We start from the raw sequence: 13,542 nt of genomic DNA, 5'->3' as shown, positions 1-13,542 counted from the left end.
TTCCCAATTTAGCTATTGGATTGTTCTGCCACCATGCGGCCATTTGCAGAATTGGCTCAGTCCTTGTAGGTGTCGTTTTGCAAAGCTCTGAACATGAAAACACAAAGCCTTGCCACTCTTTCTCATCTCACTGCTATTGTCAGTGCAAGCTTTCAGATGGAGCCTGCTGCCATCCTGCAAAGTTTTCTCACCTAGAACATCCAATCTGTTGATAGATGCAGTGATGAAATGGAAGGAGAAGAACACCTTTATTCATATTCTCTGATAGAGGAGATAAATAATAGTCCACAGAAAGTAAAGTGACCACACAGCATATATACTGACCCTAATGTGAGTGGCAAAAAGCAGTAGAAACTTGAATGCCCAAAGCAGGATGCCAGTGGCTCCTAGCCACTGTAATCTTAGCTACTCAGGAGGCTGAGAGCTGAGAATTGGTCTTTGAAGCCATCCAAAGCAGGAAAGTCTGAGATTTTTATCTCCAATGAACTATACCCACCTCCTCCCTACCACCTCCCCCCCCAAAAAAAAAACAAAAGAAAAAAAAAAGAGAAAACACCCTTGAGTGATCCAGGAAGGAAGGAAGTGGCAAATGGGACCTTGGAGAAGAGCTTTTCACTGGGGGTCAGGAAAGATTGTGGTATTTACTTTTATTGCACAGCCAGTGTGGTTTGAACACGATGTGCTTGACACAAAGCCAAGGATTCTATGCTTGCAGTAGTAGGCAGGCTTCCTTCACCCACTCAGGAGGCCTGTGTTGCCTCTCTGAACCCATTAGAAGCACATGCTATACAGTGCTATGCTAGGCTCTGTGGGCCCCGCTGAGGGAAATACTGAAGAGCTCCTTCCTGAAGATGTAACCTGACTATCTGCTATTCATCTGTTGTATTGATTGCTCCAATGTGATGGCTTTTCTTCAAATGATGCCTTAAAACTGTACTTTAGTTGAAAAATGGATACATTTTGGAAGAAAATATAATACAACCCTTTAATTTGTTTTCTAATCTCATCCTTGATCAAAATACACAATAATGGTGGTAAATTAAGACTTGGAAGATAGTTTTGGTAACCTGATGTGACTTGAACCTATGTGAAACTTTTTATAATTGTAAACATTTAAACAATTGAAGTGTAAGTATTTAAGCCTGATGCAATGGCTCATGCCTATTCATTATAGTTACTTGGAAAACAGAGTGGGAGGATTGACACTTGGAGGCCAGTTCAGAAGAAATCTAAAGAGGCCCAGTCAAAACACAAAAATACTTAAGACCCATTCTAAAAAATAACTAAAGCAAAAAGGGCTGGAGTGTGGGCCAAGTAGTAGACTTCTTCCACAGCAAGGCCCTGAGTTCAACCTCTAGTAATTACTCCCTTCCCGCCCCCAATTTAATTATTTCAAGGAATTTTTAAAATTTAGAAAGTCTGGGATAAATGTAAGTTAATGGCTACATGTAGAGATTTTTAAAAAAGACATTTCTGGGGGGTTCTGGATCGGAAGAACAGGGTTTTCCAGGCATTCTGTCATTGAATTATACCTTAGTTCCAAAACTTCATTAAAAATATTATAAAACAGTTTTCAAGGAGTGGGAGCCGTGGCTCAAGTGGTAGAGTGCCAGCCTCTGACAAAAAATGGCAGGTGAAAGCAGTGAGGCCCCGAGTTCAAGCCCCAGTACTGGCAAAAGCAAACAAATAAATAAGAAACAAATGACAAGAGGAAAAAAAACACCCATAAAACAAAAGGCAGTTTTGACCAGTGGAAGCTAAACTTATATCAGAGAGGAAAATACTTGTACTATGTTGTCAACCTTAAATTTGGCCTTAGCTGATCTTTCTTGAAGGAAGAAATAATTGTTGTTTTAAAATTGAAAAATTTTCCTGCTCTTTGCTTCCTCATTCTTAAGTATATGCGATTTTGAGCTAGTACCATTTGGAAAGTATATTAACAACAGATGTGATAAACTACTATTGGTTATGTTTCTTTTTAAACCTGATATAAAATAAATCTGGATTTTGTGTAGGGTAAACTGTGTGCGTAGCATCTGTGAAGCTTTGGGTTCAGTCTCTACCTCACCCCATCCCTGAAAAAAATCTGGGATTTATGTTTTATAAATAATTCAGTTTTTATGGAGATAGAGATAATCATATACTAAATGATAAATTAATTTGCAAAAATTCTGGTGTTTTGGAAATACAAGTTTTTTTTAATCTTTAGGCTTCATTCAGCTATTGTTTTTCAGGATCTATATGTGCATATGTAATCCTGAATTGACATATCATTTTTAGCCTTATACTTAGTTGTATAGGCATTATTCATCTTGTGTAACAAATAGGTTTTCAGTCACATACCCGGGATCATACACAGGCTTTGGACTCTGTTGTATTCCTTCCATTATATTCTTCTGTTTACAGTAGTTGTAGATCTCCTAAATAAGCTTTGAACCCTACCCATCATGTTAGTAGATGCAGTGAGTCTTAGTAGACTCAGTGAGTCTTACATACATCTGTTCTTTTCCTTCCCCCATTTTTGCCTGCAGACTAGATAATCTAGCTTTCATCCACTTTAGTAATAATGTTTGAAACACAACTCTTTGATTCAATCCTCATAAGCTTTTGCCCAGAAAAAAAGATGAATTGCATTTTTGTCTTGTGTCTCTCCCATGAATCTCCAGGACAGGTATGTTGACCTGGGCCAAACTTGTTGGTCTTGTGACTTATCAGTCAGTTTAAACAACATGTCCATCTCCTATGTGAAATCTGTGGAAACTTATCACGTAAGTCTCAACTTCTGTGGCCCTGCTCACTGTCACTTTCTTGTCCCCAGTTTCCTTGATGATTAGGAGAGTCCTAAAAGTGATCCATTTTTATATCCAAATGTAGCTTTATAGTTTTTTACATAAAGCAAGAAAAACATATACTTTTAATAAGTATATGTGCAGGTAAAATAATTATCTTCGCTGTTACTTTTTTCTTTTTGTCTAAGACCAGTACTTGAACTCCGTATCTGATGCTTTCATTCAGTGGCAGGCACCCTCTACCCTCTACTCCTCTAACCACTTCTCTGTTGTTTTTTGTTGCAAGGAAGAGATTGTAGAGGCTAAGATGGGTTTCTAGCTCACCATTGGGGTCCATTTTGGGGCAGGGGATGGAGTATCTTCTTTTAGTGGTCCTAAGCTCATGTTAAAAATGTATGCCACATGCTGTGAGCAAAAACTAGATAAAAGGAAAAAAGTGAATTATAAGGCTTCTCTGAAGCACTGACACATTGAACTAGTACCTAAGGAGAAGTTAGACCAGACCAAGCCCAGGCTGCAAAGTAGCTGGCCTCTGACTTCTTTACTGTTGGGTATGCTTTCCTACTGTACTGAATTTACAGATACAAACCAAGAGAATTGGCCTGGAGAAGGTCCAGTAAAGTCCCTTTATCAGAGTTCCTTGGGATACCTCTGGTTTCCTCTCTTTCCCTTTCCTTTCATCTCTTTCTCATCTCTCTTTCCCTCTCTTCTTTTGCTGGTATTAGGACGTAAGCTCAGAGCCTTGTGTTTGCTTGGCTTGTGTATCATGGCTGGTATTCTACCACTTGAATCATGTCTTCAGCCCTACATCTGGATTTATATCGTACTTTTGTATGTGGAACAGAAAAAGTACAGTTTTCCCTAGGAAAACTCAATTCTTTTTGGCCTGTTAATCTCTGTCTACTGAGCTTTGTTGGTTTTGTCACTTTGTTCTGCTTTGAAATAGCATCTATTTTTGAAAAAAGGATGTCCTTCCAAGGGTAGAAGGGAAAGCTTATTGTTCTTAAAAAAATAACACTTCCTGGTCAGATGAACATGTTCCTGTTTGTGCTCAGAGAAGAGCAGATTTATTGGTGGTGGGGAATAGCTTCCATGTTATGAGTCCTTTAAAATAGTATGTATGGAGTCAGTTTTGTTTTGGGAAGTGTACTTGGGAGGTAGGGATTTCTCAGCTTCCCAAACTGAAACACTTTGGACTATTTAGCTCTCTGGGGTTTTGTTCTTTGCAATCAAGTTTGTTGAAATAAAACTTTATTTTGTGACTATGTCTCCTTTCTAGAGAGAAAACAAATCAGAACCCAAAATTCACTTTCCAAAGGTCACACATTTTCTTAAAGAGAGTATCTGGCTGGAGTCCTGGGATCTCTCTTCATCCAGGGTTGCAGTAGTCAGGTTGTTTGAGTGGCTGGACCTTCCAGTACTTTACCCTCACCTTCCTGCCCTTTTCCTTTCACCTTGGTTAGAGGTAGTTGCAGGCCATCTTGTAGATTGCTTTTAGCTCAAGCCAACAGGTAAGGAAAGTGGAGGTTGAAAACCTCCTGTGAGGAGCCGTTAGAGGCAACCAGGGAGTGCAGGGCAGGACTGGATTGGCTTGTGTGGTCTATCACATCCCATGTTTCCCCTGACACTGCTTCTCTCTTGTCCTTCTTCCTGGAACCTCAAGCAATGTGGAGAGATTGAAGTATGCAGATGTAGATGCTTCCAACCAGTTCTGGGGAGCTGCCCAGTCTTTCTGGGATTACCCAGGCCTGCATTTGTATTCACATTGTCTTTGTTAACTTTTAATCATGCCATAGTGCCAATCTGAGACTTGGGACTGTGGGGCCACTGGATGCCTGAGAAGTTAGATCTATCAGTGGGAGGATTTAAACAACTATATTTTGTTTAGCCCAGGAATAGAGGGAAACCCCTGCTTCTTCTTTATGCCTCAGTGTTTTTATTTACTTAAATTGCAATCTTGATCCTTGGCTACTGAGTTTTTAAGAAAGGCTTAAAAACAGTATTTGGTCCTTTGTTTATATCCTTTGCTAATCTGCCTCTGCTTTGCTTCTTAGGGTGAGTGAGCAGAGGTTGCCACCACTTCCCTGCTTTTTCTGAATACCAAAACTGTGCTGATCATGTCCATAGATGCAGTGAGACATGGCTTGTTGGTTGATGGCCATCCAAACACCAATTTCTTACCACACTTGCTAGTTAAAGTTTAAGGAAGGTTAAGTTCATGCATCATCTATGCAAAGTTATCTAGTTCAAGCCATGCACTGCTTCCTTCCACATAGCAGAACAATGCAGAGTTAAGTCCTCCACTTGTCTAGTTCATAGGCTCATTGTGGGCATTTCAACAGGTTTCTTTTGGGATGACTTGATCAGAGAGTCTTAGAAGAATAGTTATAATTATTGAGTTTGTTTAAGAAGTTCATAATCTAAGCATGTAAGACCTGAAACGCTCACATAGGATTTTCTGGTTGTATATTTCTTGGATGACATCTGGTTTGCTCCCTCTAAACCATCACAGTGCAAAGTGGCTGCTTGTTTGCCTGCCTGCCTGCCTGCTTGCCTGCTTGCCCTCCCTCCCTCCCTTCCTTCTTCCTTCCCTCCCTCACTCCCTCACTCCCCTTCCCTTCCTTCTCTCCTCTCTTTTTCTTTTTCTCCTTCCTTCCTTCCTTCCTTCCTTCCTTCCTTCCTTCCTTCCTTCCTTCCTTCCTTCCTTCCTTCCTTCCTTCCTTCCTTCCTCCCTTCCTTCCTTCCTTCCTCTCTCTTTCTGTCCCTTCCTCCCTTCCCTCCTTCCCTCCCTCTTTCTTTCTTTCTTTTCTTTTTCTTTCGGAGGTCCCGTCATGGGGCCTGAACTCTGGGCCTGGGCACTGTCCCTCAGCTCTTCAGCTCAAGGCTAGCACTCTATCACTTGAGCCACAGCGCCACTTCTGGCTTTTTTCTTTTTGCTTATGTGGTGCTGAGGAATCGAACCCAGGGCCTCACGCATTCAAGGCAAGCACTCTACCACTAAGCCACCTTCCCAGCCCCCCTTTCTTTCTTCCTTCCTTTCTTCCTTCCTTTCTTTCTTTCTTTCTTTCTTTCTTTCTTTCTTTCTTTCTTTCTTTCTTTCTTTCTTTCTTTCTTTCTTTCTTTCCTTCTTTCCTTCTTTCTTTCTTCTTTCTTTCTTTCTTTCTTTCTTTCTTTCTTTCTTTCTTTCTTTCTTTCTTTCTTTCTTTCTTTCTTTCTTTCTTTCTCTCTCTTTCTTTCTCTCCCTCCCCCTTCCTTCCTTCCTTCCTTCCTTCCTTCCTTCCTTCCTTCCTTCCTTCCTTCCCTTTCTTTCCTTTCTCTCTGTTCTCTCTTTGTCTGTCTCCTCTCTTCCTCTCCTCTCCTCTGCTCTCCTCTGCTCTCCTCTCCTCTGCTCCCCTCCCCTCCCCTTCATTTTGCACTGTTGAGGCTGTGGACCTGTGGGCTCCCTCCTCTAATCTCTAAGTTTGGAGATGCAGGTCAGGCAGCAACTTCTTGATGCCTGCCAGGCTTGAGTACAGTTATACAGATTATCTTAAGATAAAGAAATGGTGCTAGTAATTATTCCTCATAGATATATTCTGTACATATATTACACACTTATATTCAAAAATAAGTCTGTAAATTCATATGGTGTGTGGCCTGACTTATTCAGGACTGTGACTTGAATGTCTGAGATTCCATAATATTTAAAAACTGGATAACTAAAATTCAGTCTAATGAAGGAACTGACCTTATGCTTTGCTCTTGGTTGGTTTAGTTGAAGGAAGAGGGCCTTTCTTGCTGAGAGAGAGAGAGAGAGAGAGAGAGAGAGAGAATGTATGTATGTATGTATGTATGTATGTATGTATGTATGTATGTATGTATGTATGAGGATTTTAACTAAGGGCCCAGGTTCTGTCCCTACGACCTTGAGCCACACTTCCATTTCTGGCTTGTTGGTTAGGTAGAGAGAAGAATATTACAGACTTTATAGCCTAGGTTGGCTTAAAGCCATGATCCTTAGATCTCAACTTCCTGAGTGGCTAGGATTATAGGCATTCTCTTCAGCTTTAAAGACAGTTTTGAAGTCCATGTTTATCCTGATTATTCCATCTGGATCTTATGTGAAATGCAGTTAACATTAGCACCATCTTGGAGATTTGTGACATTTATTTAATACATTGAGTATACTAATTAATGGATCTCACTGTCACATTACCATGCATACATATGTTGTGCATGGATCATGTCCACTTTCTTTCCTTCTGTTTTCTTCTTCCCTTCTCTTTCCCATCCTTTAATACTCTCCTAGTCTCTGATCATCCCATCCCTTTCCCCATTTTTTTTAAACTGTCATCTTTAAAAAATTTAGACAGGTAGAGAAAAGTATGTAATACTCATCTTTCTGAGATTGGTTTATTTCATTTAACATAATGATCCATACAGTTTCATCTATTTATCTACAAATGACAGGGCTTTATTTTTCTTTATGTCAGAATAATTTCTATGCTTTGCTGGATGTTACAGTACATACCTACAATCTCAGTTACTTTGGAGGCAGAGATTGAGAGGATTGTGGTTTGAAGACACTGGCAAAAAGTTAGTCAGAGCTTCCATCTCAACAAATAATCCAGGTGTGGTAGAATTGCACCTCTACAGCTACAAGGGGTCTATAAGTAGGAAAACTACCTGGAAATAAACTTAAGCAAAAGGGGGGGGGGTGTCATGGTTTAAGTAAGTGGTAGAGGCTCTTAGTTTTAAAATTTAGTACCACCAAAAACAAACAAGAAAACCATTGGGTATAAGCACATACATACACACATTTTCTTTATCCATCTATTGACAGGTATATCTGCTGATAGCATATATTGGCTGTTGTGATTAGTGCTGTAATAAAATACAGCATTCTACCTCTGTTGTATGATGACTAAATTTCCTTGAATATATGTCCAGTAATGGTATAGCTGAGTTCTTCAGTAATGCTGCACTTGCCAGCAGTGTAGAAGAAGGGATGGATTCTAAAGGGTTCCCATTTGTCCACATCCTTGCCAGATGTGTTTTTAAATAGCCATTTTAAATTAGGTGAAATGGAATCCCAGTATAGTACTTTTTTTCCTGGCAGCAGAGGGGTGGGGGGTAGTTCCTGAGATTGAACTTCTTGCTAGGCAAGCACTTTCCCACTTGAGCTGGGCTCCAAACCTTTTGTTTGTACTTTGCTTTTGAAACTGGGTCTTGACTGGCCTCCATGGCCCTGAAATTGAATATAATGTTCAAGCTTAAAATTACACACAAGAATTTAGCAGTATTATTTGTTCTAGTAAAAAAAAGTGGGAAACCCTTAACACTGTGTCAATGGATAAACAGCAAGACAAAATGCCGTATGCATGTCTGCAGTGGCATGTCAGGAAAGTGCTGGCCTGACACATGCTATATCCTGTGCGAGGAGTCATGCTGAGGGAGAAGCCACCTCAAGGCTATATATTATCTTGGAGGAAACAGTTGGTACCAGGAGCTTGGAGAATAAGGAACTAGTAATGGCTGCTATTTAGTATGGGTTTGGGTTATTAGGGATGGTAAAGATGTTCTGAATTCAGTGATTATGATTGTACTAAATCAATGACTTTTACATCTTAAAAGGTTATATTTTATGTCATACAAATTATTAATCAATAAAGCTGTTATTTTAAAAAGATGAGGTTTATTTTACAGATATTACCAGACACCTTTTTTTGTGGTATTTTCTTTCCTGGGGTTTGGGGAGAAGAAATATTCTTTCTTTCTTTCTTTCTTTCTTTCTTTCTTTCTTTCTTTCTTTCTTTCTTTCTTTCTTTCTTTCTTTCTTTCTTTCTTTCTTTCTTTCTTTCTTTCTTTCTTTCTTTCTTTCTTTCTTTCTTTCTTTCTTTCTTTCTTTCTTTCTTTCTTTCTTTCTTTCTTTCTTTCTTTCTTTCTTTTTCTTTCTTTCTCACAGACTATGGTACTGTGTGTGCATTGGAGTCCTAAAATGCTAATTCCCTGCTAGCTTGTTGTGTAGGAATGTAATCAGGATCTTGTATTTTTATTCTGAACAATCAAGAATATCTCTTAATCTTTTCTCTTCCTGTTTTCTTTAGGGGATCTATAAAAACAAGCATATTTTCATTTTGGAAAAAAATTTAAATATTCCTATAAGAACTATCATTTAGGTAAAACGTGAAAAAAATTTTATCTTCAAAATTTTTGTGATGAAATAAAATGCATGAGATTTATATTGTAGAAATAATTTGATTAATCATGGTATTAACAAACATGTATGCTTTGAAATGAAAACTTTGTACTTTCATTGGGAGTGGGAAAAAATGAGTGACAGAACAACCTCTGAGGAAATTGTTTTCCTTAGTAAGTTTTGTTTTATATTTTAGTAATGATTATTATTTTGTTTTTGAAGTTTTAGCAAGGATTTATTTTAGTCTAACAGGATAAAGTAGAGAGAGATGGAAAAGGGAAAAACATTTCCTGTTCCCCATGCAGGAAATAGGAGTAAGGACTCTTAGTAGTATTTATTTTTAATATTTATGAAAATATGTATTTTTAAAAGCCACACATATTTTAATTTGTAACTTATTTTAGAAGCTTTTTTCCCCCTTTGACAACTCTAATAATTTCTCTCATTTCTTTGAAACAGGATCTGGAAATAGTCTATTCCTATTTACATGGGATGGAAGCCTTATCGAACCTGAGGGAGCACCAACTTAGGTTTGTCATTTTAATATTAATGTAATGATGATAGAATGCTAGGATTTTATATACTTACTTATTTAGAAGTAGGTTTAAATGTAAAGGCGTGTAAAATGTGTAAAAACTGTTTCATCTACCTCCCATACTTGCTTTGTAAGTTTTATAAAATGAATTCAGTTGTGTTCATATAATACTTTCTTATCTTTGCATTTGCATATTTTAATTGTATAATTTTATTATGACATTTTATACATACATATACTTTGATATTATACATCCCTTTTATTACCCTTTATTTTCCCTCACCTTATCGTCTTCTATTTGTAACAGTCTCCCTCTTTGACCTTTCTGTCACAGTAATAATTTTTCACTCATACCCCATTTGTCTATATCACTCCCCAGAAAGTATGTATGCCAAATGGATATGGCATTATTTGCCACTCCTGGCAAATAAAAATGTACTATTTAGTGCTCAGATGTATTAGAAAGTAGATTTAGTTAAAGAATGGCTATTCACTATTTTAGTATGTTCTAAGTCTTTGTGAATATACATATACTCCATAAAGTACACGGCTGCTATTCTGATCCACACAGTAGATAGCATACTTATTCTATGTGATCTGCTTATAGAAAAACTACCATATCTGGAGAACAGGAATACAGCAGTATCATTTGTGGCTACCTGAGTTTCAGAAAGAAGTGATTTTTGTCTTAAATGTAAATGGGTAGTAAGTTAGGACATAATGTAATGTCTTGTTTCCTTCTACTCTGGCTATTTGTGTGGCAGCAGTTTTTAATTATGAAAGACATACTTTTCCTATATATTTACCCTTTAAACACTAATTAATTTGTGAGTATGCCTATTTTATATTTGGTTGTTAATTGAAAAAAGTATCAAGAGGATTGTTAAAATATCAAGAGTGCTTCTAAAATTACATTTTTAATGAAACTCATTTAAATTAATGTTGACTGTAGATTAAGTAAAAAAAAATCAGTCAGGTTTTGTAAGAAGGCAAAGCCATTAAGACTTTAGAAGATGGCTCAAACTAAAGCTAGAGTAATTTTTAAAGTGTATAGTTTTCAATTGATACTTTGTTATGACCGTTTTCTTAAGAAAAAAGTTTTATACTCATTTAATTGAATGCAGTTAATTTTCAAGCACAAGACGAATGATTGTGCAAGTGTAACAGTCATATCCCCATTGTACACATAGAACCATGCATGTGACTTTAGATATGTTGAATATATGATGTGTTTAAAGTATATCTGGTTATAAAATTCTTTAGCTGCTAGAATTTTATATAATCAATAAATGAAAAACTTCAAAACTACCAGAGTAAATTTAACACAGTGCATTGCTGTGCACACATTGACCAAAATGGAAATTTTTTAAATTGCCAAAACAGACATAATACAATGCATTTCTATGCACACATTGGCCAGCTTCAGAATGATCAAGTAGCTGCTATTTGAAAGGTAATTTTTGGTTAGAAATTCAGAAGAGTAGCCTAGTGTACTTAAACCGTAAAAAGTTTGTTTTGGAACATGTAGAGATTGAGTTTTTTTGCATGAATTTATAGGGAGAGACCTTTCAGATGTGTTGCTTATTCAACATATGTTGAAAAGTCATGTTTATGGAAAACATCAGCTCATGTCATGACGGACGTGCAGAGACCTTTGTTCATTCAGATGTTAGCATTTAGACATGGTAAAAGTGGGTGGTGGTTGCTCTGACTTTGAATTGAAAGGAAGAGGCAAGATTTGAAAATAGGGCAGCTGTGCCGAGATTTCCAAGGAGAAGAGTGCTCCAGCTATTCTTTTGTTGGGAACAGGCATGTGACAAGGTCTGGCAAGGTCATATAGCAGGTAGGGTAGAGTCTGTATGCATTTTCTAAGGGCAGAGGTGTTGGACAACAGGTTGAAGTAGGACCTCATTGTGGTCATGGGAAGGGAAAATGGTAGGAGGGTAGTGGCTCAAAATAGGTCATTCCATGGGAGATGGTGAACTTGCAGTTTTTAGAGGGTAGATTTTGGAAGCAGGTGCTGATAGACAGATGGATGTGAAAAAAACCAGGAGACAAAGATGATGGATCTCCAAGTTGTAAGCCTAAATGTTTGAGCACTGATTTTGGGAAAACAGATTTTGAGGGGAAATTTAAACTCTGTTTTAGACATTTGAAACACTAGGTAGCTAGCTGTTAGATATTCAACTCAAATGGTTACATTGAGTATGCATTCAGGTGAGTAGACATCTTGATTAGTCTTTAATTTGAAATTGTAAGCTGGTGGGTGAAATTACTTAATTATAAAGAAGAGGGCCAAGGACCTGCCCTGAGGAGTAGGTGGGGAGAGGGTGTTTGGGAGAATCTCAAGGAGATAGAAAGTATGACTAAGCTCAGTAGAAAAAGGAAATCTAAGACCAGAGGCCTTAAGATGATGCTCTAGAGAAGCATTTGCCAGATGGAGTTGCTGAATGGAGTTAGTGAAGCACCAAAAAGAATTAGATAATATGGAGGTCTCTGCTTGCTTTAGAGCTTTTTCTTTGTAGTTTTGGGACCAAATGATGGCGAGAGGGAAGAAGATGAAAAAGTGGAGGTATAGTACGCTCACACATGTACACACACGTGGACATGCATGCTGAAAAAAAGATTTTCTCTAATAGAAAAAGCAAAATGTAGATAATAAGAAAATAACTTGGGGTTCAGGAAAAGTGTCACCAACACAGTAGGTGATGTGAGCATGCTGGATGTATATCATTAGAGAGAAATGGGCAGAATATAGGAAAAGGTGCTAAGTTGGTAAGAGCATGGAGGTCCAGGAATGAGGTCCAGGACGCTGATGCAGCTGAGGTGAGGGCAGGAAACAGGGCAGAGACTGTTATTTCATTTAAGCGCAGATATTTTTTAGCCCCCTCACTTGTGACTGTCATCTTTCCTATGAAGAGTTGGGATTGCGCCTATTAAGGAAAGTCTTGTGTTTAGTGATGTGTATCCAAGATTTGCTTCTGCCTCCTTGAGCTAAGTGACATTCAGTTGGAATGTTTCAAGGAAGGGCTCGAGAATGAGGACATCAAGAACAGTCTTAACCTGGTCCCAGTCTATAAGGCATGGCTTCAAGATACTGTAAAGCTGAAACAAGTTGCAGGCAAACCCAGGATTGCAAAGTGTACTTTCCTGGAGACTTACTGACAACACATGGTCCCAGGTGACAGCAAAATCCATGTCAGGACTTTGAAAGTTCTCAGGATAATAGTTAATGCATTTAAGCTAGGATGCCCTTGGCTTGTCTTAACCTAATATCAAGGTCATTTATAGCACCATGCTCTGGGTTTTTATGCTCCACATAGACACTCGATGTGGGGGAAGGGGCAGACAGAAGTTCTTGGGCAGACATAGTGGTCACTACTTCAAGATTGAATTACTGCAAGCATGAGGGGTGTAGTGTGAGGCACAAACTAGAGCACTCACGAGACTTGTGCCCTGGATTTAACACCCAAGAAAGATGACACTGCTGGGAACACAGCTGCCTGGGTCCAAGTTGAGGGTGCTGTTGAGAGGGCCACTTTAGAGCCAGCTTTCTCCACTGATGTCATTCTGAGTTGAATTTCTATATATGTTAGACAAATGAATTCAAATATTCATATGTCATAATTCTTTCCTCAGGACAAATCAGCTGAAATAACAAATCATTAAACCTCTATGGTAGTCATTGGCTATAAAAATACTGAAGTTTTATACTGCTGAGAAACATTACTGCTGAGGAAAAATAGAATGAAGCTGGCATCTTTTTCTTTTTTTTTTTTTTTGGGTCTGGTCATGGGGCCTGAACTCTGGGCCTGGGCGCTGTCCTTCAGCTCTTCAGCAAAAGGTTAGCGCTCTACCACTTAAGCCAAAGCGCCACTTCTGGCTTTTTTCTTTTTTGCTTATGTAGTGCTGAGGAATCGAACCCAGGGCCTCATGCATGCAAGGCAAGCACTCTACCACTGAGCCACCTTCCCAGCCCTGAAACTGGCATCTTATTAGATGTATATCTTTACCAGATTTGATTTCACATTTGTTATTGC

At 38.4% G+C, this 13,542-nt stretch overlaps 1 protein-coding gene across 10 annotated transcripts in view; it reads left to right on the top strand.

Annotated features, from left to right (window-relative positions):
• The window catches only part of Rapgef2 (Rap guanine nucleotide exchange factor 2), a 265,529-nt gene that overhangs the window by 78,439 nt on the left and 173,548 nt on the right, over positions 1-13,542 (top strand). For all 10 annotated transcript variants that reach the window (XM_070012622.1, XM_070012626.1, XM_070012625.1 and 7 more), the window contains exon 2: positions 9,427-9,497. In XM_070012622.1, coding sequence (XP_069868723.1) covers positions 9,427-9,497 — 71 coding nt within the window. The remainder of the gene's footprint in view (positions 1-9,426; positions 9,498-13,542) is intronic.

This window comes from Dipodomys merriami, unplaced genomic scaffold (genome assembly GCF_024711535.1).
Source record: "Dipodomys merriami isolate MVZ:Mamm:240054 unplaced genomic scaffold, mDipMer1.0.p SCAF_9, whole genome shotgun sequence".
Taxonomy (NCBI): Eukaryota; Metazoa; Chordata; class Mammalia; order Rodentia; family Heteromyidae; genus Dipodomys; species Dipodomys merriami.
The sequence above is the reverse complement of the archived record's forward strand: the minus strand, read 5'-3'. Positions and strand labels throughout refer to the sequence as shown.